At 35.4% G+C, this 26,224-nt stretch overlaps 1 protein-coding gene and 1 long non-coding RNA gene across 4 annotated transcripts in view; one reads left to right on the top strand and one right to left on the bottom strand.

Moving 5' to 3' along the window:
- MALRD1 (MAM and LDL receptor class A domain containing 1) overlaps positions 1-26,224 on the bottom strand; it is a 930,868-nt gene that overhangs the window by 174,367 nt on the left and 730,277 nt on the right. For 2 of the 3 annotated variants that reach the window (XM_050804020.1, XM_050804021.1), the window contains exon 32: positions 6,842-6,999. The exons of the other annotated variant lie outside the window; for it this stretch is intronic. In XM_050804020.1, coding sequence (XP_050659977.1) covers positions 6,842-6,999 — 158 coding nt within the window. The remainder of the gene's footprint in view (positions 1-6,841; positions 7,000-26,224) is intronic. 3 annotated transcript variants of the gene reach the window in all.
- LOC126962734 (uncharacterized) overlaps positions 1-26,224 on the top strand; it is a 54,637-nt gene that overhangs the window by 23,366 nt on the left and 5,047 nt on the right. Inside the window, exon 3 of the long non-coding RNA XR_007728794.1 lies at positions 24,676-24,745. This is a non-coding gene — a long non-coding RNA (uncharacterized LOC126962734). The remainder of the gene's footprint in view (positions 1-24,675; positions 24,746-26,224) is intronic.

Below are 26,224 nucleotides of genomic sequence, written 5' to 3'. Positions count from 1 at the left end.
TGATCTTTGGAAGTTCTTCTGGTTTGTCATTACTAGAAAATAAAGCAATTATTAAGTAAGTACAAATTAGCATTGTTCCCTAATTCCTTCAGCCTTTAATTGAAGGATATTGATGCCTATGTGAACATTTTATTATTCTGATTATCAGTCATTTACGATGAAAAGATATTGAAGTCTTCCTAATTTCTATAAAATATTTTCTTTGTGCAGCCCTCTACTTTGAAGGCTGAGATAAATCAGCATAGTTTGGCTTTTTATCCTAAAACATAATAGGAAAATCATAACTGAATTTCACCCTGATCTCATCAACTATACAAGTAGTTGATCGCTTTCGCTTTACATCATTCACTTCATTAATATGCTAATAAAATTTAGATATGCTTTATTTAGAAAATTATCTTAAATGTCAGTGAAGATCTAAGTCCTCTGCATTATTTATAGACATTGGTTTTCAGTTTATCTTTATATTGCATTTTAAATCAAGCCACATCTTTGTGGCCCTGGACTTCTGAAATTATCTTCACTTTTCTCCCGTGCAATGGACCGAATATTACTCCCCAAGATTCATATGTTGAAATCCTAACCCCGAAGGTGATGGTATTAGAAGGTAGGGCCTATAGGAGGGACAAGATCATGAAGGGGGAGACCTCATGAATGGGATTAGTGCCATTATAAAGAGACTGAAGTCAAGTAAGAGAAATGACAAACAACAACACAGGTAGCTATGAAAGTTTCCGTTTGTGATATAGTTCTCTGGAAAAAAAAATCAGTTTCCCTTGATAAGTAATTACTCATCTTCTGCTGAGAGAGGTATTTTATATCAACTGATAAGGAAGCCCCTCTGAGAAAGATGATGTTTGAATACAAGAAGCCAGCCTTGTGAATATCTAGAGAAAGAGGAGGGAGGAGAAAAAGGAGAGAGAGAAGAGAGCTCTCCTGCCTTTTCCATCAGGTGAAGTCACAGAAAAGGTCTGGTGAGATATTAAACTTGCCATTCCCTTGATCTTGGACTTCCCAGCCTCCAGAACTAGAAGAAATAAATTTATGTTGTTTATAAGTCACCCAGTCAATGGTATTTGATAATAGCGACCTGAAAGAAGACATCAAGTTTCACTTTCACTTCGGCCTCCTCCTACCCACCAGATTCCAGCCCTTTTCCATACAGCGGCCCAACAGCCCTTTTACATTTTTTTAATTAGATTACTCTTCATGTTAATACTTTCTGACGGTTTCCCATGGTTTTTAGAATAAAATTGAATCTCCTTATCATGTACAAGGTCATAAATGACCTGGTCTCTTCCTACATCTTCAATCTTATTTATCTCTCTGGTCTATGTTGTTCCCGCTATGCCAGCCGTAGAAATTTCTACATGGGAGCTTTTTCACTAGCTTGTAACCTCTGCTTAGAGCAGTCTTTCTCCAGATATTCACAAAGCTGGCTCTTTCTTGTTTTTTCAACTCTAAATCCAAATATCATCTTTCTGAGAGGGGCTTCCTTACCATTCAAAATAAAATGCCTCTCTCAGCAGGCGATGAGTAATAATCACGGGAAACTTATTATTTGCTCCAGAGTTCTGTATGGCAAATAGAAGGTCTCATAGTTACCTGTTTTGGTTGTTTACATGTTTTCTGTTATCACTTACTAGAACCTTATTCAGAAATAAGTTCATGTTATGATGACAAATTGAAGCTGTCACTCAATTTTTAAATTATTATTTTGTAAGGTCATAGCATCAAAAGATTTGTGTTTTCTTTACAGTGCACACTTATATCAGACAAAATTAAGTTTAGAGCAGCTAAACTACTCTAACATATTTCAAATAAAGGAAGTTTAATATAGAGATATAGGGGACTGATTACAAAGGTTATGGAGCAGATGAGAAGTCAGCAAGGAAATTATGATGCAACCTACCGTATGTAGAATGTTTCCATCCCTAAAACGAGAGGGACAAAGGAAGAAAGTTTCCAAAGTCAAGCTGCTGGAAGAATAGAAAACTTTTCGGGCATGTTCTATGGCAGCTGGAACTAAGGAAGCATGGCCTAATTGGGGGAAGCTGAGTCACAGATAAGGCACAGTTAGAGATTCAATCCAAAATAGGGAGAGAGAGGAGGAAGGCTTGTTTTCTCTTCCTGTCCTCAGGTCTTTGGTGGGTACCTTCCATTGACCAAACCTACCTAGGAAGGCAGAAGGCAAAGGAGCCAGGGAAGTGTAGTTCTCTGGAATACAGAGCAGATCCTGGAAGGGCAGGGAATGCATAACCTTTAGTGAGATTTCAGAAAATTTATGCTGACAAGGAGACATACTCCCACAATCTACAATTCAGAATCTCTTTTGAGGAAGCCTTCCTATTTTTATTGCCTCATAAACCCTTGCCTCTGAAAATTCATCTTAGGTATTTTCTTTGCCATATCCCTTCTGAAGGGTTTCTATAATCAACGCAAGAAATAGTTTCAGACAATTGTAAGCTACCATGTACTCTGGAACCACATTTGGTATTATTAACCCAAGAGGTCATGTGTTTATGGCACATTCTGGGGCAGTGTCTCTCAACCCTTCCAAGTATGAGGACCCTTTAGAAATATGCAATTTTTATTAGAAAGCTAATACAAGTTTCAGGTAGAAAAATCATAAAATATATAAGACTGCAAAATAATAAACTTTTTCATCTCAAAAAGTACAAAAAATTCTTTTAACCATTGTAGTGTGTGTTTCTCCGTTTATTCCTTTTCCCTCTCATATATATATACATACATATATTTATATAGGTAAATGTCTATAGCCATATACATATTTTCACACAAAATTTGATGTTTTTAAATTGCATACTAGTATACATATTCCTTAACAATCTGCTTAGATCATTAAAGAATAATAAACATTTCTTTTTATCACTAATTATTCATTCACAGAATTGTTCTACAGTGCTTCCACATGACTGAATGTATTATATTTTAGTAATTCCTACTATTTGATGCTCAAGTGGTTTCCAATATTTACTAGGGTGAACATTGAGATTTAAAAAAAAAAAAAACAAACTTTGGTCGGGTGCAGTGGCTCACGCCTGTAATCCCAGCACTTTGGGAGGCCAAGGCGGGTGGATCACTAGGTCAGAAGATTGAGACCAGCCTGACCAACATGGTGAAATGCCATCTCTACTAAAAATACAAAAGTTAGCTGGGCATGGTGGCGCTTGCCTGTAATCCCAGCTGCTCAGGAGTCTGAGGCAGGAGAATCGCTTGAACCAGGGAGGCAGAGGTTGCAGCGAGCTGAGATCGCGCCACTGCACTCCAGTCTGGTGACAGAGCAAGACTCCATCTTAAACAACAACAATAACAACAACAAAAACTTTATAAATAAAATAGCATATATATCTATATTTCATTACAATAAATTTCTAGATGTAAAATGTTTTAGTAAATATAAAAATTATAATTTTTTAATTGTCAAAATAGTCTTCATAACTGCAAATTGATAGTCCAACTAGCAATAAATATCTATTTCTTTACATCCACACCAACAGTAGATATGATCATTTATTTTATTCTTTTAAGATTTTTTTATGGTGTCAACATTATTAGAGAAGGGGAATAAAGGACTTCTTTTTTACTTACAAAAAGAAGTTTTTTTCCCACTGCAAGTCCAGATTATATTAATTGGAATTTTAGTGTCAATTATTTGTGAAAATAGAGCCACAAACATGGGTCCACATCCTATTTATAAGGAGTGGTCCTGCAGCACTATAATACCCAAATTTGAGATTGTAAGAAAGCACCAAGTTGCAGGTAAAAGAAAAGCATGCTAATGGAAAGCTTCAATCCTAAGAGCAGGGAGAATGGTTTCCACTTCATTGGTTCCTCCACATGTAAAATTACTGCATGCTTAGGAAGGTTTTCAGTCTGTGAATAACTCAAGATTTTCCACAGCAATAGTTGAGAAAATAAGATTTGCCCAGCTGCTATGATCCATCAGTGATATAAGAACACATTAGGAAAACAGTTTTTGCTGAGTTTCTGTAATGGTTAGGGCTTTTTCAGCAGCAAATAACAAAAGGAGAATTCTACTGGAGCAGAAAAAGTGGGATTGAGAGTTTAAATAGAGCAGGTATGTTTCTGTTTCTTCCCCTTTTTTTAGCTCTGTGTCCCCCTGTGTGTTAGCTTTTTTGTCAAACAATCTGTCTCCCTTTGTGGGGAAAGATGGCCTCCAACAGCCCCACACCTAGTCTATGTTCCTACAACTTGTAATCCAAAAGAAAGAGAAATACCTCTCTTCCTCTGCATCAAATGCTTAAAGTGGCTTATTATTGGCCCTACTGAGATCACTCATGGACGTGGTAAAAGAAAGTCACTGTGGCAGTCAACCCCACTGACGAAGTTTAGATATTTGACCCCGTCCACATCTCATGTAGAACTGTAATCCCCAATGCTGGAGGTGGGGACTGGTGGGAACTGTTTGGGTCATGGGGGCAGATCTGTCATGGCTGGATGCTGTCTTCATGACAGTGAGTGACTTATCATGATACCCGATCATTTAAAAACGTTGGCACCTCCCCCTCTTGCCTCTGCTTTCACTATTGCGACAGCTCCCACTTTGCATTCCACCATACTTAAATGCTTCTTGAGGCCTCATCAGAAGCTGAGCAGATGCCTGGTGCCATGCTTCCTGTACAGCCTGCAGAACTGTGAGCCAATTAAACCTATTTCCTTTATAAATTACCAGTCTCAGGTATTTCTTTATAGCAATGCAAGAATGACCTAATATACCCACTGAGACCATTGCTACAGAAAAATCAGTATCATGCTGGTTATCAATTTCCTGCCACTATTCTTTCTACCAGACCTCTCTGAAAACTGGTCAGAGTAGAAAAGCATCTACTTAACTGCTGCCTTCTGGTGAGAAAAACCAGTAGGCACCAAAGCCAAGTATCAGAAATCAAGACATGAGGCCAACATTTCTATTTCAAAGGTTATTTACAGAAACATGGCTAAACACAGAGGGCCAATTAACTGGGTAACTAAGGAACTGAAGGTCCAGCTGGTGAGTAGCTAAAGAACACACAAATGATCTTTTTGAATTGAGGAAGCAACAATTTCTTAGAAAGTGACGGAAATCTGCCTATATTATACGGAAGGGTCTAGTGGCCTTTCCATTGATACTTGCTTTGGTGAGGAACTGTAGACTAGTGTCCTGTTCAGTTGTAGCAACCTGTGTTTCATAATGTCAGTAGAAATAAGGTGTTTTGGAGTTTCTTGAAGCTCAATGGTTATAAATTACAATGGATAAAATTTAGCATAAGCAATAGGCTAATCTACTGAATATTCATCGATTAGATGTAAAAACTATGAAAAATAAAATTTTTACGTACTCTGCATTTACTCATGTGCTCCCAGACTGTTAGAAATGAACCTCTTTCTCTGTTGTTTTACTGGCTTCCTTTGAAAAAACAGACATCCTCATAGAGTCAGGATAAATTCTCAACTTTCTTTGCACGTTTAGATTTTTACTTAAGAGTTTCAATTTCTGTCGATGTCTAGAATTGATAAGGCCATTTTACTTTCTCTCATTTTCACATGTTTCTCTTCTGACTTCTCTGGTTGACCACAGAGAATCTGAGAAACGAAACTGGGCAACAGATATCATATTTTTGAGGTGGGGGCATGGCAGCTCACACCTGTAATCCCGGCACTCTGGGATGATGAGGTGGGTGGATCATGAGGTCAGGAGTTTGAGACCAGCCTGGCCAACACGGTGAAACCCCATCTCTACTAAAAATACAAAAAATTAGCTGGGCAGGGTGATGCATGCCTGTAATCCCAGCTACTTAGGAGGCTGAGGCAAGAGAACCACTTGAACCTGGGAGGCGGAGGTTCCAGTGAACTGAGGTCACACCATTGCACTTAAGCCGGGGCGACAGAGGAAGACTCTGTTCCTCCCTGCCCCCCACCAAAAAAAGGTACCAGATTTTTGAAATCAGAATTTTGACTGTGAAATCTTGAAAAAGTTACTAAGGCTCTTTGAATCTCAGTTTCTTTGTTGTAAAATTGGGAAAAATATACTTTCCTCATCAGGTGAAGGTGAGAATTAAAATTGATACCATAGAATGTTTCTAATACATGTAAATATAAGGCAGAACTTAATAAGAACTGTTATTTACAGAGGACTATTTAACATAAGGACAAAAATCCCAATTGCATTTATTTAAAAAACAGGATTGGATAAACTGTAAGTTAATAATACTAGGTGTGGTGTGTTGATATGTAATCATTTAATTAGAAACCAGGATCTTAAAATTGGTTCATAATGATTGAAAAACTCATTGATACAATGAAAAATATGAGTGCAGCAACTTGTTTCATTAAAGGTATCTGCATTTGGTACAGATTATTGCTTTAAATTAGGTAAAAATAGAGCATGCATGTTGATTTTACTGTAAGCAGATATACACTTAAAATCTCAAATTTGCTTTTCCTTTACTGAATTTTGGGTAGAAAATTATCTTTTTCACCATTATGCCTCACATCACATTTCTTTACTGTCCCTAGCTAAGCTGCTAAAGAAGATACATGTGGAATCTGCCCAAATTCTTTTACCTCCAGATGATCTTTTAAATAGCATTCGACATAATTGAGTTCAGGTGGCAGCTGTCAGCGAGATAAATCTTGAATGAGATTAAGATGAATGACAGCACAGCTTGCCAATGTCCCATTGCCCCAGAAAGAAATGAGAAATTAATGGCATCAGCATTGGTGGTGTGACCAACGAAAATACAAATAAGACAAGGAAAGACAATGTTAAATGCCATGCATATTTCAGTGATCATAAATCTCTGGCTTCCTTTTGTACCTTTAATATTCCCATACTCCTGGGATCGATCGTGTAGAACCAGAACCGAACAGTACACATTCCGAGGCTTGCTGGGAAGGATTTGGAGGTAGTAACTCTGGCAATGGATCCTTCCTTGGAGCCAGATGAGTTGACGTACAGGAAGTGCTTACCACTACCTTGAAATAGATGAACACAATTTTTTTCAGTGCAATGATAATATCGCATGAGTCAGAATGTATTGCAACCATTAACAGATATCTTTTTATCCTCATACATACACACAATCAAACAGAACTCATTTTCATTTTGGGAGTCATATATCAATAACATTTCATTCTTTTGAGCCAAAAAAGTGTCACTATGATCATGTGATTCACAAAATTCCCTTGAGCCAGTGACTCATAAAGTAATCAAATACTGGTTTTGAATATGAAGGTGTATTACTGTTCTCCTAATTTGCTCAAACCTGTCAGATTCCAGCAATAAAATACTTCGTATGCTGTGCATACAGCAAGTACAGAGTAGGTACTGGGGACTGACTAGTATCGTATCTTATTTTCAGTTGCTCTGATTCCCACACTGGCCAGGGTAGTAGTGAATGGCTATAACTGCAAAGTGAAATGTGATTCTTCGGGTCATTACATTAGTTTTTTGTAGGTAATACGCAACTTCTTTTCTTCTCAAATGCATTAGTATGTGAAAGATTTCTGCATTTAAACACAATTGCATTTTTTTCTGTTGCCATTGTCAGAAATTCATCATAGATACCATTCCCCTTTGTGGATAGGTAAAATATATATATATATGTGTGTGTGTATTTTTTCCTTAAGTTAAATATTTATTTGTAGTCTCATTCAAAACTATTAATGTTTTCTATATATATATTAATATATATTTAATTATCTATAATATGTAAATATAAATATATTTATGTATAAATATGTAAATAGAAATATATATTATATATTTAATTATATATAATGATTATATATATTTAATTATATATGATGTATTATATATAATAATTATATATAATAAATAATATAAATATATATTTAATTATATAATATATAATATATAAATATAAATATATGAATGTATAATATATTTATATGTAGAAAATATATTAATAGTTTTGAATGAGACTACAAATAAACATTTAACTTAAGGAAAAAATACACATATATATTTTTTATATTTATAATATATTATATATTTACACATATATATTTATATTTATATTTATAATATATAATAAAATATATAATTAAATATATTTATCTATTATATATTTATCTATCATATATTAATATATAATATATTAAAATATTTTCTACATATATTTATATGTTACCTATGTGTATGTGTATTTTTCCCTTCAGTTACCTATTTAATTGTAGTTCAAAATTGAGACTATTAAAATAATGTATAATTAAAAGTATTCTTGATTTCTTGTGGTATTTTAGTATTGTTATTCAGATACATGTTTTTAAAGCATTATTTGTGAGTTAGTGGTCCAATAGGCTTCCCTTTTGAAGTTTTTCTTTTAAAAAACTTGTTGTCAGGTCAATTGAGTGCTCTTCATATAATCAGCATATGTATTAGTTTACCTTTATCTCTCAGCATTTAATTCTTCAGTGCAAGGAATACTCATGTGCTATATCCTTGAATATGTATTAGAATAATCAGCATATGTATTAGTTTACCTTTATCTCCCAGCATTTAATTCTTCAGTGCAAGGAATACTCATGTGCTGTACGCTTGAATACAATTGAAACGGAATACAATTGAAAATTGAAGTGGCTAGAATATATTGCAAAGGAGAATTAGATGACCATGTCACACCACTTAATGGCCTGGATTTTTGCCTTTTCATTTTTTTGAAGGACATTTCAACAAAGTGTGGCACATTAGTTACAATTAATGAGCCAATACTGACACATTCTTATTAATTAAATATTATTCTGGCTATTCTGAGTCTTTTGCCTTTCCATGCAATCTTCAGAATCAGTTTATTAATATCTACAAAATAACTTGGGATTGGAATTGCATTGAATTTATACATCATGTTGGGAAGAACTGACATCTACAAATTATTGTCTTACTATCCATGTACATAGAACATGTATGTTTTGACTTCTTGGAAGAATGATCTCATTATTGCTACATAATGTTATATAATGTTTCTTTTTATCCCTGTAATCTTCCTTGCTCCAAAGTCATCTTTATCTAAATTTCTACATTCTTTTGATTAATGTTAGCATGGTATATGTTTCTCCATGCCTTCACTTTTAATGTGTGTGTATATTAAATGTAGGTTTCTTACTGACAATATATAGTTGGGTCTTGTGTTTGTATCTATTTTGACAAACAGGTGAATTTAGATGATTGGCACTTAAAGTAATTATTCATATAGTTGGAGTAATATTTATTCATCTACCATATTTTTCTCTATTTTGTATTCAATACTCTTAAATTCTTAATCTTTGTTTCTTCCCCCCCCCTTCTGTTTTTTCTGTCTTCTCTGGCTTTAATTGAATATTTCACGATTCTGTTTTCATCCTCTCTTAACATGTCAATTTTACATCTTCTGTTTTTCCATTCTTTTTCTAGGAATTGACTTTGAATTTGCAATATACACTATAACTACCAAACCAAATCTTCTGTCAAATATCATACCATTTTATAAGCAACTTTACATAACAACATAACTAACCCATTTCATGGGTAGTACAAGTACTGTAAGACAGTATTTTCAATTATTCCCTGTCACTTCTTATAACATAGTTGGGTATTTCTATTCCCCTAGGTTGGTTAGGTTCCGGGAAAATGTTTTTCTTGAAGGCAGGCCTTGTTAAGAATAGAACGCTCTAGCAATATTTCAAAATGGCTACTTTTCCCCTTTTCCCTGCTGAAAACAGATTTTTCTTTCATCTTTGCTGTGAGAATGTGGGAGGGCCCCTGAAGGGAACATTGACCAAAGTGTGTGGGCTGCCAAGGACTGGGTCCCCATCACATTGTTTTCTCTCAAACTTGTCCACATTGAGGCTGCAGCAATCTGTCGGTTACAGTTAGGATTCCTACACCAGTACTTGTTCCCTGAAGAGTTCCCGTTCATGGGCTACTTGCCCAGGTAAGTTGTGATACTCTGTGTCTGGCTGTCTGGCTGTCCAATGTTGGGGGTAGTGGTTTGCCTGTGACCCCAGTTCTCTAATGAATCTAAAAAGAATTGATTTTCAGTTGGTTCACCTTTCCTTCTATAATGATAGGAATGATGCCTTCCAAGCTCCTTACATGCTGGACTGGAAGATGCAAATAACTTGCATCTATTTTTTTTTAAAAAAACCTATTTGACTGAAAATATCTCTTTTCACTAACACCCCTTTACAAAGGCTGCCAAAATAAGAAAATTTCCATAAAATTTATTTTTCTAATTAATTAATTAATTTATTTATTTATTTATTGAGACGGAGTCTTGCTCTGTCGCCAGGCTGGAGTGCAGCGGCACGATCTCGGCTCACTGCAACCTCTGCCTTCCAGGTTCAAGTGATTCTCCTGCCTCAGACTCCCAAGTAGATGGGACTACAGGTGTGTGCCACCAAGCCCAGCTGATTTTTGTATTTTTAGTAGAGATGGGGTTTCACCATGTTGGCCAGGATGGTCTCAATCTCCTGACCTTGCGATCCCCCCGCCTCGGCTTCCCAAAGTGCTGGAATCACAGGTGTGAGCCACCGCGCCCGGCCTAATTTTATTTCAGTAAGATAAGCAGGGAACTTTGAGAATTATTGCAGCAAAATTTTCAGGACAAAAGAGTACACATGAAAACAACTTGAACTATTCCTGTAGCATCGGCAAACTGTTTTCTATCCGCATTGTCCTTTGAAATATATTGTATGTACCACCAAATATTGGGTTAGGAAAACTGAATATAGTATTTAATTTAGCCACAGGAACAAAAAAAGTTTTCTAAGTTTCACATTTTGTTCCCAAAATACTGCTTGTTTGTTTTCTTATTTGGAAAATCACAACACAGGTGGCATGCAAAGCCAGAATACCTAGACAGCACCTGTCAAACATACTGCGAACAGTGGCTTAGTCATTAAAAACGTGCTTTCTTTAAATCCATGGTATTTTTAATTAAATAAGAACATCTGGATTTCTCTACATTCTGTTGCCTTTTATACACTTGAGAATTTCTAACGCATTTAGACTGCACTTTATCAGACCAACTTTAAAACATTGTCTTCAGTAAGAAAAATATGGTATAATTCAATGAGCTATAATAACTCGTCATGTACAATAGGGCTTAATGGAAAGTATCGAATATATTCATCCTATATTGGACGTGAATAAATAGCCTTGACTTTGTCCCAAACAGTTAAATAACTAACATATTTGTATAAATTATTTTTATAGTTCAGTTCTCAAATACTATAACATATATAATGATAACTAATGTACTTCCATCTCAGAAGCAGATCCTATTTAATTCAGACTTTAAATATTTCTTTTTCCATTTTGTAGTGTCAACCCAACGTTGAAAGTCAAATATTTAGAGCAGTAGGAAAAGTAGTAATTAGGTTCATTGACACAAATTCAACCAATTTAGCAAAGTTAGGAATTGAATTCTGACTTAAAATCTTGTATTTATGTAAATTTATTCCTCCAATTGCATAAATACATTGAAATTTCACTAATTCAGATATTTCTTTTCAATACTTTTAGTCCAATACTTAATTATAAAAGGCCAATTTTAAGTTTCTACAACAACCTGAATTAAGTCCAACCAAATGCTCCATCCTTTGTAATAAGTTACAGGCTCCTAAAGTAACTCAAGTCACAACATCTTTAGAGTCTCAGTAATTTACTAATAAAGAAAAGTACTTAAAAAACAAAATTGAGATATTTCTTCCAGCCTGGTACTTAACAACATTTCAAGTACTTGAAAAATATTCTAACAACATTGCAGGTACCTGGAAAATTACTGCACACAGGTGGAAACAATAACATATGCATTATTTCTTTCTTGAATAGCCACAGTTATTTTCTAATGGGTTATGTGTCTTTTGGGCACTACACAAATTTCCAAACCTTGAAATTGGACTGAGCATCACCTCCTTTTGCTATTCCAAATTTTCCCCAGTAAATGTCACTTTTGTGACAGCAACTGCTAAAACCAGTTTAGCAAAGGTATTGACGTCATAGAAAGAAATGTTATACAATCTAATGTTTGCATTTTAGGGTTATATCATGAAACACAATGTGAAGAAAATTAATTCACTGTGAATGATCATCCACCATTTCACTGCAGGATATTTATTTTGGCACAGGACAATCAATGTCATGTAAGGCCCAATATCAAAGCTAACCATTCCAATTATTAATTAAGGGACTCTGGGCTGAGTTATCGAAGTATATCCCCACTTAATATCTTCAAATTTGCATACTCAATTTTGCCCTTATAAAATTCCGCAGTTTAACACAAAAGTCAGAAAACTGATTCTTGGCTGAAATATTAATGCATGCCAAGGTATTCATTTTTTTTTTTTTTTTTGAGACGGAGGTTCGCTCTGTCACCCAGGCTGGAGTGCAGTGGCCGGATCTCAGCTCACTGCAAGCTCTGCCCCCTGGGTTCCCACCATTTTCCTGCCTCAGCCTCCCGACTAGCTGGGACTACAGGCGCCCGCCACCTCGCCTGGCTAGTTTTTTGTATTTTTTTTTAGTAGAGACGGGGTTTCACCGTGTTAGCCAGGATGGTCTCGATCTCCTGACCTCGTGATCCACTCGTCTCGGCCTCCCAAAGTGCTGGGATTACAGGCTTGAGCCACCACGCCCGGCCCAAGGTATTCATTTTAAAATTTGAGAATGTAAAAATGTACCTGGAAATTTAGAAGACATCATTGCGAATTTAATCTTTGGTAATTTTTAATTCTGAAACTCTGGCATATCTAAGTTTGACTTTATAAGAGGGAAAAACTTTTGTGATTTCATATATATACATGCATATATATATATATATATATATGAGAATCATAAAGGTGAAAAGTTGCTTAGCTTCTTCAAATTATTAATAGAAATACATGAATTATTCAGAAACTATGTACTGTATCTCCATGTTATAATACCTTACATTGAATTATACTTTCAGAAATAGACTCATTCTTTATCTAGCGAGCTCAGACCAGACCCACTTTCAAACATTTATAACCTTTCAGTTGCTTCATTGAGACCTACCTATTTGTATCTAGCAAAATCCTTGGGGAAGGTCAATGTGGCCTCTCGCACAAAGTTCAGAATTTATTAAAGCAGATAATAAAGTTTAAATGTCTGAACTGCCACAACATATTTAGAATTTAATGGTAAATCATTAAACCAACTTGCTTTATTTATATGACTCTATGAAAAGATCAACAACAGTCACAGGACAGGTATTTATAGAAGCAGAATTTTTGTTTGTTTGTTTGATTTTGGACTGTTTTACAGCTTACTACTTGCCATTTCAAAAGCTACTTAACTCTTCATATAGTAAGATCAGAATGCATTCAATTAATTTTGTAAAATCGATTACACTTTAATTGAATACTACCAGGTGTAGTATTCTGGAATATTGTATTCATTAAATATATCTGAATTTTACCTCTCCCAAACTGACACCAAATATTTTCTAGACACTTTTCATTTAATACTTCACTTTTGCTTGTGTAAATTTATGATTATAAATTCTTAAGATTCCTGGGGCACAGATTTTATATTTTGCGTCTTAATTGGCTACAATTAGTCAATGAATAGAGATTTCCAATTAATATTCAACTTTTACCTTAAAACCTCAAATTCAGCATCAAAGTGTACTATCCTCAAATCACAATACTTAGTATCAGAGTGCCAAATATATATTAGCCAAATTCAGAATCAATCACTATGCTTCATGGACATTTTTTCACATTGTCGTTAGCAGAGAGTAAAAAATTCTAATTTGTTTTTTAGATGTGATTAGCTACAATCTTGAGATTTTAAAACTGTTTTGTTGAGTCATTCTACTATAAGGTAATTAATTTTACATTTTTCTGTTAAAAAAAAAAAAAGTTGGTACTTTTAAAGGAAAGCTAGCCGGGCTTGGTGGCTCACGCCTACAATCCCAGCACTTTGGGAGGCCCAGGAGGGCAGACTGCCTAGGGTCAGGAGTCCGAGACCAGCCTGACCAACATAGGGAAAACCCATCTCTACTGGAAATACAATAATAATAATAATAATAATAATAATTAGCCAGGCATGGTGGTGCATGCCTGTAATCCCAGCTACTTGGGAGGCTGAGGCAGGAGAATCGCTTGAACCTGGGAGGCAGGAGGTTGCAGTGAGCCGAGATTGCGCCATTGCACTTCAGCCTGGGTGACAAGAGCAAAACTCCATCTCAATATAATAATAATAATAAAATTTAAAAAATAAAGGAAAGGTATGCTTTGACAGCTTCAGTGCCCTAAGAAGAATCATACTTATTGCACTAAAGGAAAACAATAAAAGATAATTTCTCACTTCTAGTGATCTGAATTCTCTCCCTGCTTTAAATTAAGAGTCAATTTTAGACTTTTTTCCCCCTATTTTCCTGTTCATAAAATAAAGCTGGCTAATAGTTTTTTTAAAAACTATTTTTTTTAAAAAAATAGTTTTAAGACATCATGCTGTGCATGATGTCTCTTTCAAAATAGCAAAAGCTCCATTCTTCAGAGTCAGATTTATTCAGTCTACTTCTGCATCCTCTGTAATTTCTGCCTGTCTCTCACTCTCAATAGAAGGGTGTCTAATGACTATCAGGTGAAATGCTCTCAATCTCTTTTGTGCTTTTATTTTCTTCCCTCAGATTTTCAACGTGTATCTGCAATTTTTTTTTCTCACTCTGTCTCCCAGGCTGCAGTGCAGTGGCACAATCTCAGTTCACTGCAACCTCCGCCTCCCGGGTTCAAGTGATTCTCATGCCTCAGCCTCCCAAGTAGCTGGGACTACAGGCACACACCACGACACCCAGCTAATTTTTTGTATTTTTAGTAGAGACAGGGTTTCACCATGTTGGCCAGGCTGGTCTCGAACTCCTGACCTCAGGTGATCCACCCACCTTGGCCTCACAAAGTGCTGGAATTACAGGCGTGAGTCACTGCACCCGGCTAACATCTGCAATTTTTAAAGGCTGTGAAATGTAAATATGGCCAGCGAGAGAACGAAATTTCCTCAAAGTTGTCAGAATGGAAAATATAGATGCAGTGTTTCTGGAGGCAAATGAATTTTTCTCATAGCATTTGATAAAAATGTCTGTCGTTACATTATTTCGATTTGCTTTTTAAAGAGTGATACGATGACTATTTCCTTTAAATGTCATAAATTGTATTTCGTTCCAATAAGTTATGCTTTAGGAATTAATCTCCTTTGAGACTAATTATTGCCTCTTTAAATAAAAACACTTTTTTTTTTTACCAGAATGTCTTATTTTAATGCTATTAACTGTTATCAAAATCAATATTATAAACTCCCCCCTCCATCCTGCCCCCCACAGTATGCATTAATCTGATACAAAAAGGAAGCTTCTGGTTGTGGCATGCCAACACAAGGTAGAGTCATCTTATTCTGAAAGCTCCTAATATACTTAGCAGCAAGAATACCTGAATCACAGGAAGATGAAATACAAGTGAAATTGGTTGCCATTTCCTGTAAGTTACAGCTAGAGACAAGGGATTCTGAATCTCCACATCCTCATATTCAAAGAACCCTGAAAAACCTCTTTATGAGACATTTATTTCTCAAGATGCCTTTGGAAACATGAATTCGCTTAATAACATTTCTGTAACTTTATTTTCCAAACTGAGATTACAAGTAAAACTTGTTTCATGGTCATGCAGGAAGGCAAAACTAATAAAATAAATGACAGATGCTTTTATTTAGGTAAAATGGTAAGTGGTCACTATTATAAAAGAGCTATGACTACATTTAAATTTCAGATACATTTTACCTGGAGGAGTGTGGAAAGCAAGTAAGAACAGAAGAATAGTTATTTTCATTGAAACTGGGAAATATATTATCACATTATTTTAATGAATATGTAATGGGCAGAACTGTAGGCAGGATTGTCCACTGGTTAAGTCTGAAGGCATCGGAGCGCTAGACTTTGATTTGCATCCTGACTCTACCACTTATTAGGTATGTGACCTTGGGTAACCTACTTAAATTCTCTAGGACTCTGAAGCAGTAAGAGATAATTATAGTATATACTTCAGCCTCATGGGGTTGTGGTAAAAATTAAATCATCTACGACATGTAAAGTACTTAGAACATAGTTGCAAATTAAGGCTACTCTCCTGAGAAATTTAGAGAACAGATATAAAGATGATTCTATCAGTGGAAATAAGACAACTAATTGCAAGTTATTGATTGAATAACTACTATAGACAAGGTAGCATGTCTTTCATTTGGATGTAGACTGATGTACAAGATAAGACTGGTAAAATACGAAACAAATCCAAAAGAATCTTACAATACAAGATAATAATATGTATTGTTTTAAAGGCAAGCTCTGAGTCAAACTGCCTGAGTTAAAAGCCACATGCTGATACTTATAATCTTTGTGACTTTGGGAAAATTTCTCAATCCCTACTATGTCTCATATTTATCATCTATCAAAAGAGGATAATAATAATAATTTACAGCTCATTCGGATTACTGGGATCATATAATATCAAATATTGATGTAGATCATAAATGCTACATAGTTCAACCAATAAAAGATGGCTTAAATTTGGTGGAGGAGGAAAAACTTCATAAAAGGTGTGTACTAATGGGGGACGACCACCGAAAGACAGGCCATCTTGCAGTCCTTACTTAAGAAGAAGCTTTCAAGGAAACTCAACTATCATAAGGTAGACAAAGACAAGGATACCAGAGGAAATGTTACCTTCTGACACCTACTGCTATAACAAACAGTAAATACAATCTTAGTCCTAAGGCAGATAAACATAAAAATCTCACACTAATGGCCTTTAAATCTCAGTTTCTTTTACCCAGTATATAGTGTCTACTATCAGCCAAAAATTACAAATCATATCAAAACAATGATACTATGAAGTGTTGATATTAATAAAACCCAGAGTACTTTTGAGGTACAAGAACTCAGTTTGTAAAAGAAGAACATAAGATTTAGAATGAAAAATACAATTTGGAGGAGAATGCAGAGAGTCCTTGATGCTAAACTGAAAGGCAATGAAGAGCCTCTGATCATTTGGAGGACCAGGAGTCACCAATTATAAATATTAATCTTGCATCAGTGTGAAGAGTGGCCTTGTACAGAAGAATACTTGCATTGTAAATGAGCGGTCTTGACATCTACAATAGCCCAGAAGTGAGTATGGATGACAGATGTGAAAATGCAAAGATATGAAAACATATAATCAGCTGAGAAAGAGAGCTGACAGAATTTGAAATCAAGAGAGAATTAACAGTGTTAACAATGATGATGACAATAACAGAAATACTAGGGTCATGAGAAGAAGATGCTTTCTGCAAGGAAGGCAAGTTTACATTTGAATATGTGACTTGGAGATATGAACAATTACCTAGTGTGCAAATGATAGTATGGAACTCAAATGTGGAAATAAGTGATTGATTAGTGGTATTAAATACATATAATAGCAGGAATCAGGTTGCTACAATTTAAAAAACTGTAAAAGTCCTTGAAGAGAACTAGAATATATTCAAGAGGACAGAGACTGCATTTTGTAAAATATCTTTACACTATTTAGATCAATGACCAAGAATGAGTGACCAATGATTATTAGTTGCAGAAATAATATTTTGCAGAAGACAGATTGAAGGGCACCAAGGAAGGTGTGGATAGTGAGGGGGGGGGATACAAAGTACATGAGCAATGGTTATTTTATATATATATATATATGTATATTAATTATATATACATTATTTAATATATATATCAAAACAATAATCAGAAGAGAATCTAGACTAAGTTTATTTCATTTTTTCTTTTTTGATTAAGGTCAAAGAGAACTATGATGCTTGAAGACAAAAAGTATGATATGGTGATAGAGTAACAGTTTAAGGACAGTCAATGAAATAAATTCAAGGAAGTAACATTTTGGGAAGATAGAAATGGTTAAGTTTAGTGGTTTATTATTTTACTGGGAAATAGAGTCTAAATAAATATATATTTAGGAGATTGTTTTTGGAGAAATTACAGTTTCTAGATGCTTATAAAATGATGAAGTAATTTATCTGAAAAGTTTTCAGATTACATATTCACAGTTTAATCATGCCCTCCAAGATTCCAAATGAATTGATTCACTCACATATTTTTCACTCAATATCATCTCACGGCATTTTGGCATAAACAAAAAATACAAGCAAGCAAGCATCATTTGGGTCCTGCTTGAAACAGTTGTTAAGTATTCTTGGAAATATTTTAAATAAATATAGACAAATATACCAAAGAATATTTGATTGGGTATCTGATTCAGATGGTACATGTGGATGAATAGAAGGGGTTCATATTTTCAGACCAGCATTGCTTTTTGGCAGCAAAATGAAAGTTACTGTTTATTTGATGCGGTGAATATTCGAAGAAATATTGAGCAGCTATAGATAATCAGGGTTTGTTCTTGTTGTCTAATATCACTAAGGTAAAAAACCTGTCTCAGAGAAAAATAAACATGAAGGACCCTAACCTAAACACTCACTATGGTTTCATAGAGAAACACTTATATTCTAATTATGGTTAACTAGCAAACAATGGCTACCATTTGTTCCTTTCTACAGAAAATTTTTAAGAAAACTAAATCTGCAAGACACATTCTGAGGCTTATCAGCCAACAAAGTCACCTGGATTTATTTTTTGACGGTATTGTATGTATGGAGTGGAATACTTGTATTTCTAAAAAGTGAAACAAGACAAGGAGAAAGTAGAAATGATACTAATATATAGGAAGAAAACAGCAACTAGAGTAAGAAGAATAGAAAAAACATACTTACTTGTTTTGAGCCATTTGGTATAGACAAAATGCAATGACAAAGATAATATCAATTGCAGCATTTTTTTATAGAAAACAAACCATCAATTACTAACCATTTTTATGTCATCAGTTTTACACATTTTGGGATGTTCTGAGAAATCCACATTAAAGGACAGTGGTCTAAAATTCTCTTTTTTAGTTGTGTCTCCACGAGGCTTTGGTATCAGGATGATACTGGCCTCATAAAATGAGTTAGGCAGGATTCCCTCTTTTTCTGTTGATTGGAATAGTTTCAGATGGAATGGTACCAGCTCCTGTTTTTACCTCTGGTAGAATTCGGCTGTGAATCTCTCTGGTCCTGGACCTTTTTTTGGTTGGTAGGCTATTAATTATTGCCTCAATTTCAGAGCCTGTTATTGGTCTATTCAGGGATTCAACTTCTTCCTGGTTTAGTCATGGGAGAGTGTAATGTGTCCAGGAATTTATCCATTTCTTCTAGGTTTTCTAGCTTATTTGTGTAGGGGTGTTTATAGTATTCTCTGATGGTAGTTTGTATTTCTGTGGGATTGGTGGTGATATCCCTTTTATCATTTTTTATTGTGTCTATTTGATTCTTCTCTCTTTTCTTCTTTATCAGTCCTGCTAGCAGTCTATCAATTTTGTTTTTCTTTTCAAAGAACCAGTTCCCAGATTCATTGATTGTTTGAAGGGATTTTTGTGTCTCTATCTCCTTCAGTTCTGCTCTGATCTTAGTTACTTCTTGCCTTCTGCTAGCTTTTGAATGTGTTTGCTCTTCCTTCTCTAGTTCTTTTAATTGTGATGTGTCAATTTTAGATCTTTCCTGCTTTCTCTCGTGGGCATTTAGTGTATAAATTTCCCTCTACACACTGCTTTAAATGTGCCCCACAGATTCTGGTATGTTGTATCTTTGTTCTCATTGGTTTCAAATAACATCTTTACTTCTGCCTTCATTTTGTTATGTACCCAGTAGTCATTCAGGAGCAGATTGTTCAGTTTCCGTGTAGTTGAGTGGTTTTGAGTGAGTTTCTTAATCCTGAGTTCTAGTTTGATTGCACTGTGGTCTGAGAGACAGTTTGTTATAATTTCTGTTTTTCACATTTGCTGAGGAGTGCTTTTAGACCAATATTCCTGATAAACATCAATGCAAAAATCCTCAATAAAATACTGGCAAACCGAATCTAGCAGCACATCAAAAAGCTTATCCACCATGATCAAGTGGGCTTCATCCCTGGGATGCAAGGCTGGTTCGAAATATGCAAATCAATAAACGGAATGCAGCATATAAACAGAACCAAAGACAAAAACCACATGATTATCTCAATAGATGCAGAAAAGGCCTTTGACAAAATTCAACAGCCCTTCATGCTAAAAACTCTCAATAAATTCGGTATTGATAGAATATATCTCAAAATAATAAGAGCTATTCATGACAAACCCACAGCCAATATCATACTGAATAGGCAAAAACTGGAAGCATTCCCTTTGAAAACTGGCACAAGACAGGGATGCCCTCTCTTACCACTCCTATTCAACATAGTGTTGGAAGTTCTGACCAGGGCAATCAGGCAGGAGAAAGAAATAAAGGGTATTCAATTAGGAAAAGAGGATGCCAAGTTGTCCCTGTTTGCAGATGACATGATTGTATATTTAGAAAACCCCATCATCTCAGCCAAAAATATCCTTCAGCTGATAAGCAACTTCAGCAAAGTCTGAGGATACAAAAACAATGTGTAAAAATCACAAGCATTCCTATACACCAATAACAGACAAACAGAGAGCCAAATCACGAGTGAACTCCGATTCACAATTGCTTCTAAGAGAATAAAATACCTAGGAATCCAACTTACAAGGGATGTGAAGGACCTCTTCAAGGAGAACTACAAACCACTGCTCAGTGAAATAAAAGAGGACATAAACAAATGGAAGAACATTCCATGCTCACGGATAGGAAGACTCAATATCGTGAAAATGGCCATACTGTCCAAGGTAATTTATACATTAAATGCCATCCCCATTAAGCTACCAATGATTTTCTTCACAGAATTGGAAAAAACTCCTTCAGAGTTCATATGGAACCAAAAAAGAAGCCATATTGCCAAGACAATCCTAAGCAAAAAGAACAAAGCTGGAGGCATCACACTACCTGACTTTAAACTATACCACACGGCTACAGTAACCAAAACAGCATGGTACTGGTACCAAAACAGAGATATAGACCAATGGAACAGAACAGAGCCCTCAGAAATAATACCACACATCTACAACCATTTGATCTTTGACAAATCTGACAAAAACAAGAAATGGGGAAAATATTCCCTATTTAATAAATTGTGCTGGGAAAACTGGCTAGCCATATGTAGAAAGCTGAAACTGGATCCCTTCCTTACACCTTATATGAAAATTAATTCAAGATGGATTAGAGACTTAAATGTTAGACCTAAAACCATAAAAACCCTAGAAGAAAACCTAGGGAATACCATTCAGGACATAGGCATGGGCAAGGACTTCACGTCTAAAACACCAAAAGCAATGGCAACAAAAGCCAAAACTGACAAATGGGATCTAATTAAACTAAAAGAGCTTCTGCACAGCAAAAGAAACTACCATCAGGGTGAACAGGCAACCTACAGAATGGGAGAAAATTTTTACAATCTACTCATCTGACAAAGGGCTAATATCCAGAACCTACAAAGAACTCAAACAAATTTACAAGAAAAAAACAAACAACCCCATCAAAAAGTGGGCAAAGGATATGAACAGACACTTCTCAAAAGATGACATTTATGCAGCCAACAGACACATGAAAAAATGCTCATCACCACTGGCCATCAGAGAAATGCAAATCAAAACCACAATGAGATACTATCTCACACCAGTTAGAATGGCAATCATTAAAAAGTCAGGAAACAACAGGTGCTGGAGAGGATGTGGAGAAATAGGAACACTTTTACACTGCTGGTGGGACTGTAAACTAGTTAAACCATGGTGGAAGACAGTGTGGCGATTCCTCAAGGATCTAGAACTGGAAATACCATTTGACTCAGCCATCCCATTAGTGGGTATATACCCAAAAGATTATAAATCATGCTGCTATAAAGACACACGCACACGTATGTTTATTGTGGCACTATTCACAATAGCAAAGACTTGAAACCAATCCAAATATCCATCAATGACAGACTGAATTAAGAAAATGTGGCACGTGTACACCATGGAATACTATGCAGCCATAAAAAAAGGATGAGTTCGTGTCCTTTGTAGGGAAGTGGATGCAGCTGCAAACCATAATTCTCAGCAAAGTAACACAAGAACAGAAAACCAAACACCGCATGTTCTCACTCATAGGTGGGAATTGAACAATGAGAACACTTGGACTCAGGGTGGGGAACATCACACACTGGGGCCTATTGTGGGGTGTGGGGAGGGGTGAAGGATAGCATTAAGAAATATACCTAATATAAATGATGAGTTAATGGGTGCAGCACACCAACATGGCACATGTATACATATGTAACAAACCTGCACATTGTGCACACGTACCCTAGAACTTAAAGTATAATTTAAAAAAAAAATTTAAAAAAAGGACAGTGGTTACAAATACAGGCTTTTGCTTTAGATACACACGAGTTTCAGTGCTAAGTTCAATAAGTGCCTTCTGTGTAGCTGGGGCAAAGTTAGTAACTCTTTCGGCGCATCAATTTCCTCTTCCGTGAAAGACTCAAGGTTGTTGTGAGGATTAAATGAAAAAGCCTGTTCAGAGCCAAGTGCACGGTGATTGACACTCAGTGAATAGTAGCTACAAAGGGTCACATCAGTTTTGACAACAAGACATGTTCTATTTAGGTGGACATAACAATGATCTACCTTTAGTTATATGTTATTCCTTTAAAAAGTGGTAAACAATAGCAACTGTAAGAACGCCTCTTCATTTGCTTTGTGTGGAAGTAGACCGTTTAATAGTCTTTTGTTCCAAACTAAATAAAAGTATTTACTTAATCATTGAACAAATATAATATTTAGAAAATATCAGAACCAGTTTTTTGTTGTTGTTCGTTTGAGAAGGCACCTTGCTCTGTTGCCCTAGCTAGAGTGCAGTGCTGTGATAACAGCTCATTGCAGCTTCAACCTCCTGTGCTCAAGTAATCTTCTCACTTCAGCTTCCCAAGTAGCTGGGACTACAGATACACACCTGGCTACCTTATTAAAAAAATTGTAGCAACAGGGTCACACGATGTCTCCCAGGTTGGTCTCAAACTCCTGGGCTCAAGTAGTCCTCCTGCCTCCTGCGATGGCCTCCCAAAGTGGTAGGATTACAGGTGTAAGCCTCCGTGCCTACCTAGAACCAAATTATTTTTAAAAGATGATACTAAAGATTTTTCAAAGTATATAATGAGTATGGGAAATATTAGTAATATTAATAACTATTCATTTTATACTAATAGTTTGTCATTTTCCTTGATAAAATCTCCTTTCACCTCATGCTTATATGTTCTGGTGGCATAATAGAAGAAAAGTCAAAGGAAAAGGAAAAATAGGAGGCAACAATAGAAGAAAATGAGAAAAAAACTAATGTTCATAGTGTAGATAAATGCTACTATGCAAAACTTTACTATGCTGAAGAAAAATGTTGACAATGAAAAAAATTAGAATAAGTATATACAGTTTTTAAGTAATGGTAAACATGAAGGGGATATTTCTAGGGCATCCAAAGAAAAGAGACAAAAAGAGAGAAAGCTTTTAAAATAACCCGAGATACATTCATACATCATTAAAAAGTGCGATCTTGCATTACACACACCAAACGACATTATAGGGATAATGCTGTCTAATTCATTGTAAAAGCAAAACAACTAAAGCAAATCAACCTTATGATTAGTGTTGCACTGGCAGTGCTGATGGTCATAATTATCATAGTGGTTGTGAGTGATTCAAGCATGGCAATTGCCACTAAAATTGAAACTAATTATGTAGTAAGTCAAAGTTTGTTCCATTTAGGAAGTTTCAGAACATGACTGTTGGTAAAACAACTAAACATTTTATTAAGAAAAGTACCTTTCTGCTGCCAAAGATAATTGCATTTTAGTATTTATGAAAAAACTGTTCACACCATTACCTGAAAATGCAGAGTCTGTAACAATTAATACAAAATTTGGAAATAGAGATCTGGATGATTTTGTATAATTAATTATGAAGGAAACATATGTCATTATAGAGATGTTATTGCATTATCATAAATACTATCTCACAGGTCAGTAGAGACTCTCTAATTTCAAAAAATAATAAAATATCAACTTTGACATTATATAAGAAAAAGAAAAACATAAAAGATAGAGAAAATATAAAATTAAGAAAGTCATTGGTTTTTCTCTATGGAAATTATAAAACAGAAATGATAATATCTGCACAATAATTCAGAAGACAGTTATTTATGGACATTGAAATTGCTGATATATTCAGATTGCCATGTAAATGTTGTTAAATTAAATTAGCAGGAGGCCATTAGCCTGAGGTTGTCTCTTTGAGTTTCTGCAAAACAAACTACAACCTAACTTAGTATGTACACAAACTATAATAAAACTTAGGAGTATAACAAACAATAGAGCTTCAGCCAGTCATAGGCAGGCAACTAATCACAACATTCCGAAATAAGGCAGATGCCTAGCAGTATAGCCAATCACGGGATTCCCTAAAGCGCTTCTGTGTTTCACTCATAAAAACTTGCTCAAACTCAGGCAGAGCTCTCTGAACCTTTTCTGGTTCTGAGTGCTACCTGATTTATAAATCATTTCTGCAAAAATAACTCTGCTAAATTTAATTTGTCTAAATTAACAGTTCGGTGTCAGAAGTGGGATGTGGAGGAAACCTCACATGACCCTCAGAAGCGCCAAGTGATCAAGCAAAGGTACTTGCTGCATCCACTATGTCCATTGCTCTCTTGTAACAAGTAAAGGTTGTGGGTGAGTTTTCTCTTAGATTTGAGCTCCTCAAATTTGTGTTTTGAGCTCCCTGATTTTATTTCAACAATTATTTGATATGACTGTGCCCAGGCTCATATTGAACCTCACAATAAAACTAGACTGGATCCAATAGCTAAGGTTACTACCTAAAATTGTAAGTTCATCTGTGTCCAAGGTATCTAGAACTCCCCCATCTAGAACACCAGCTGATTTCCTATATAAGAACTATGGACCTAGAATCTTTGTTTTTGTACAGAAATGGGTAAACTTTACCAAAGGTAACTTAGAGTTACATTGGCTACAGTGAGAAAACTCTTTAGAAAAGTCATGATGCATGTCTTTGTATCTATGGGACTAAGAGGTCCACCTTGTGTGTATTTTAAAACCCAAACTGAGAGATTTCAAACTAGAACCTTGTGCCCTGAGATTTCTGCCTTTACTGTAAACTGCCAGGCTATTGGAAAAGAAATTGCCCATATTTTCACCAGCCATCTGATGAATGCACTCACATTGGCCTGGAATGTTTCCCTACTAGAAAAAGTACTTAAGGGCTTGACTCCCAGGACAATAACCAACCAATCCCTCAGATTAAAAAAAGCATATTTCTGTGGTGCGAGTTTCAAGTCAAGCCCCCAAAAGTCTATAGTTTTAATCTATCCAATTGATATTTGTATCTTTTCAGAAAAACGTTTGTCAGAATTAATTGTTTTTTTCTATTCAATCCTGCTTCACCCAGTGGAATTACTCAGTCAACTAAAAAGCCTTATTTTTGTTTTAAGTACTTGCCATGGCCATCTTGTCTTAACTGGGCTTTTAGCTATGCCATTCTTTCTTGGTTTAGGCAGACTACAGTATTTAAGCCATTCTTTCTTGATTTAGGCAGACTACAGTATTTAAGCCTAAAATTTAAGCTCTGTGACTTTAAAATTTAACCCTGACTTCTGTAGGACCTCATAGATATCATTTTAAAATGCAAGAATAGAGAAAATGATAATGATGAAGGAGAAAGAGGAGAAGAGGGAGGAGAAGAAGGGGAAGGAGAAGAGGAAGAACAAAGAAGGAAGAGGAAGGGAGGGAGGGAGGGAGGGAGGAGATGAGGAAGAAGAAGAGTGGTAGGAGGAGGAAGAGTAGGAGGAGGAAAAAGAAGAGGAAGAGGAGGAGGAGGAGGAGGAGGAGATATTTGAAAATTGAACAAATGAAAAAATCTTAAAAGTTTTCCCACAAATATTAGTAGAATATTTAGTCATCTAGGAAAGCAATCTTGTTCCATGTATAAAAAAAAGAATTTGACTCCTGATCTTTAATAAATTAGTGAGTTTCATATTATTATACCTGAAACATGGTTTAACTTTTCAAATAAAAGCTATAAGAAAGGTTTCTGTCTGTCTATATATTTTTGTCTAATTGTCTGTATGTTATGTATG

This window comes from Macaca thibetana, chromosome 9 (genome assembly GCF_024542745.1).
Source record: "Macaca thibetana thibetana isolate TM-01 chromosome 9, ASM2454274v1, whole genome shotgun sequence".
NCBI lineage: Eukaryota > Metazoa > Chordata > Mammalia > Primates > Cercopithecidae > Macaca > Macaca thibetana.
The sequence above is the reverse complement of the archived record's forward strand: the minus strand, read 5'-3'. Positions and strand labels throughout refer to the sequence as shown.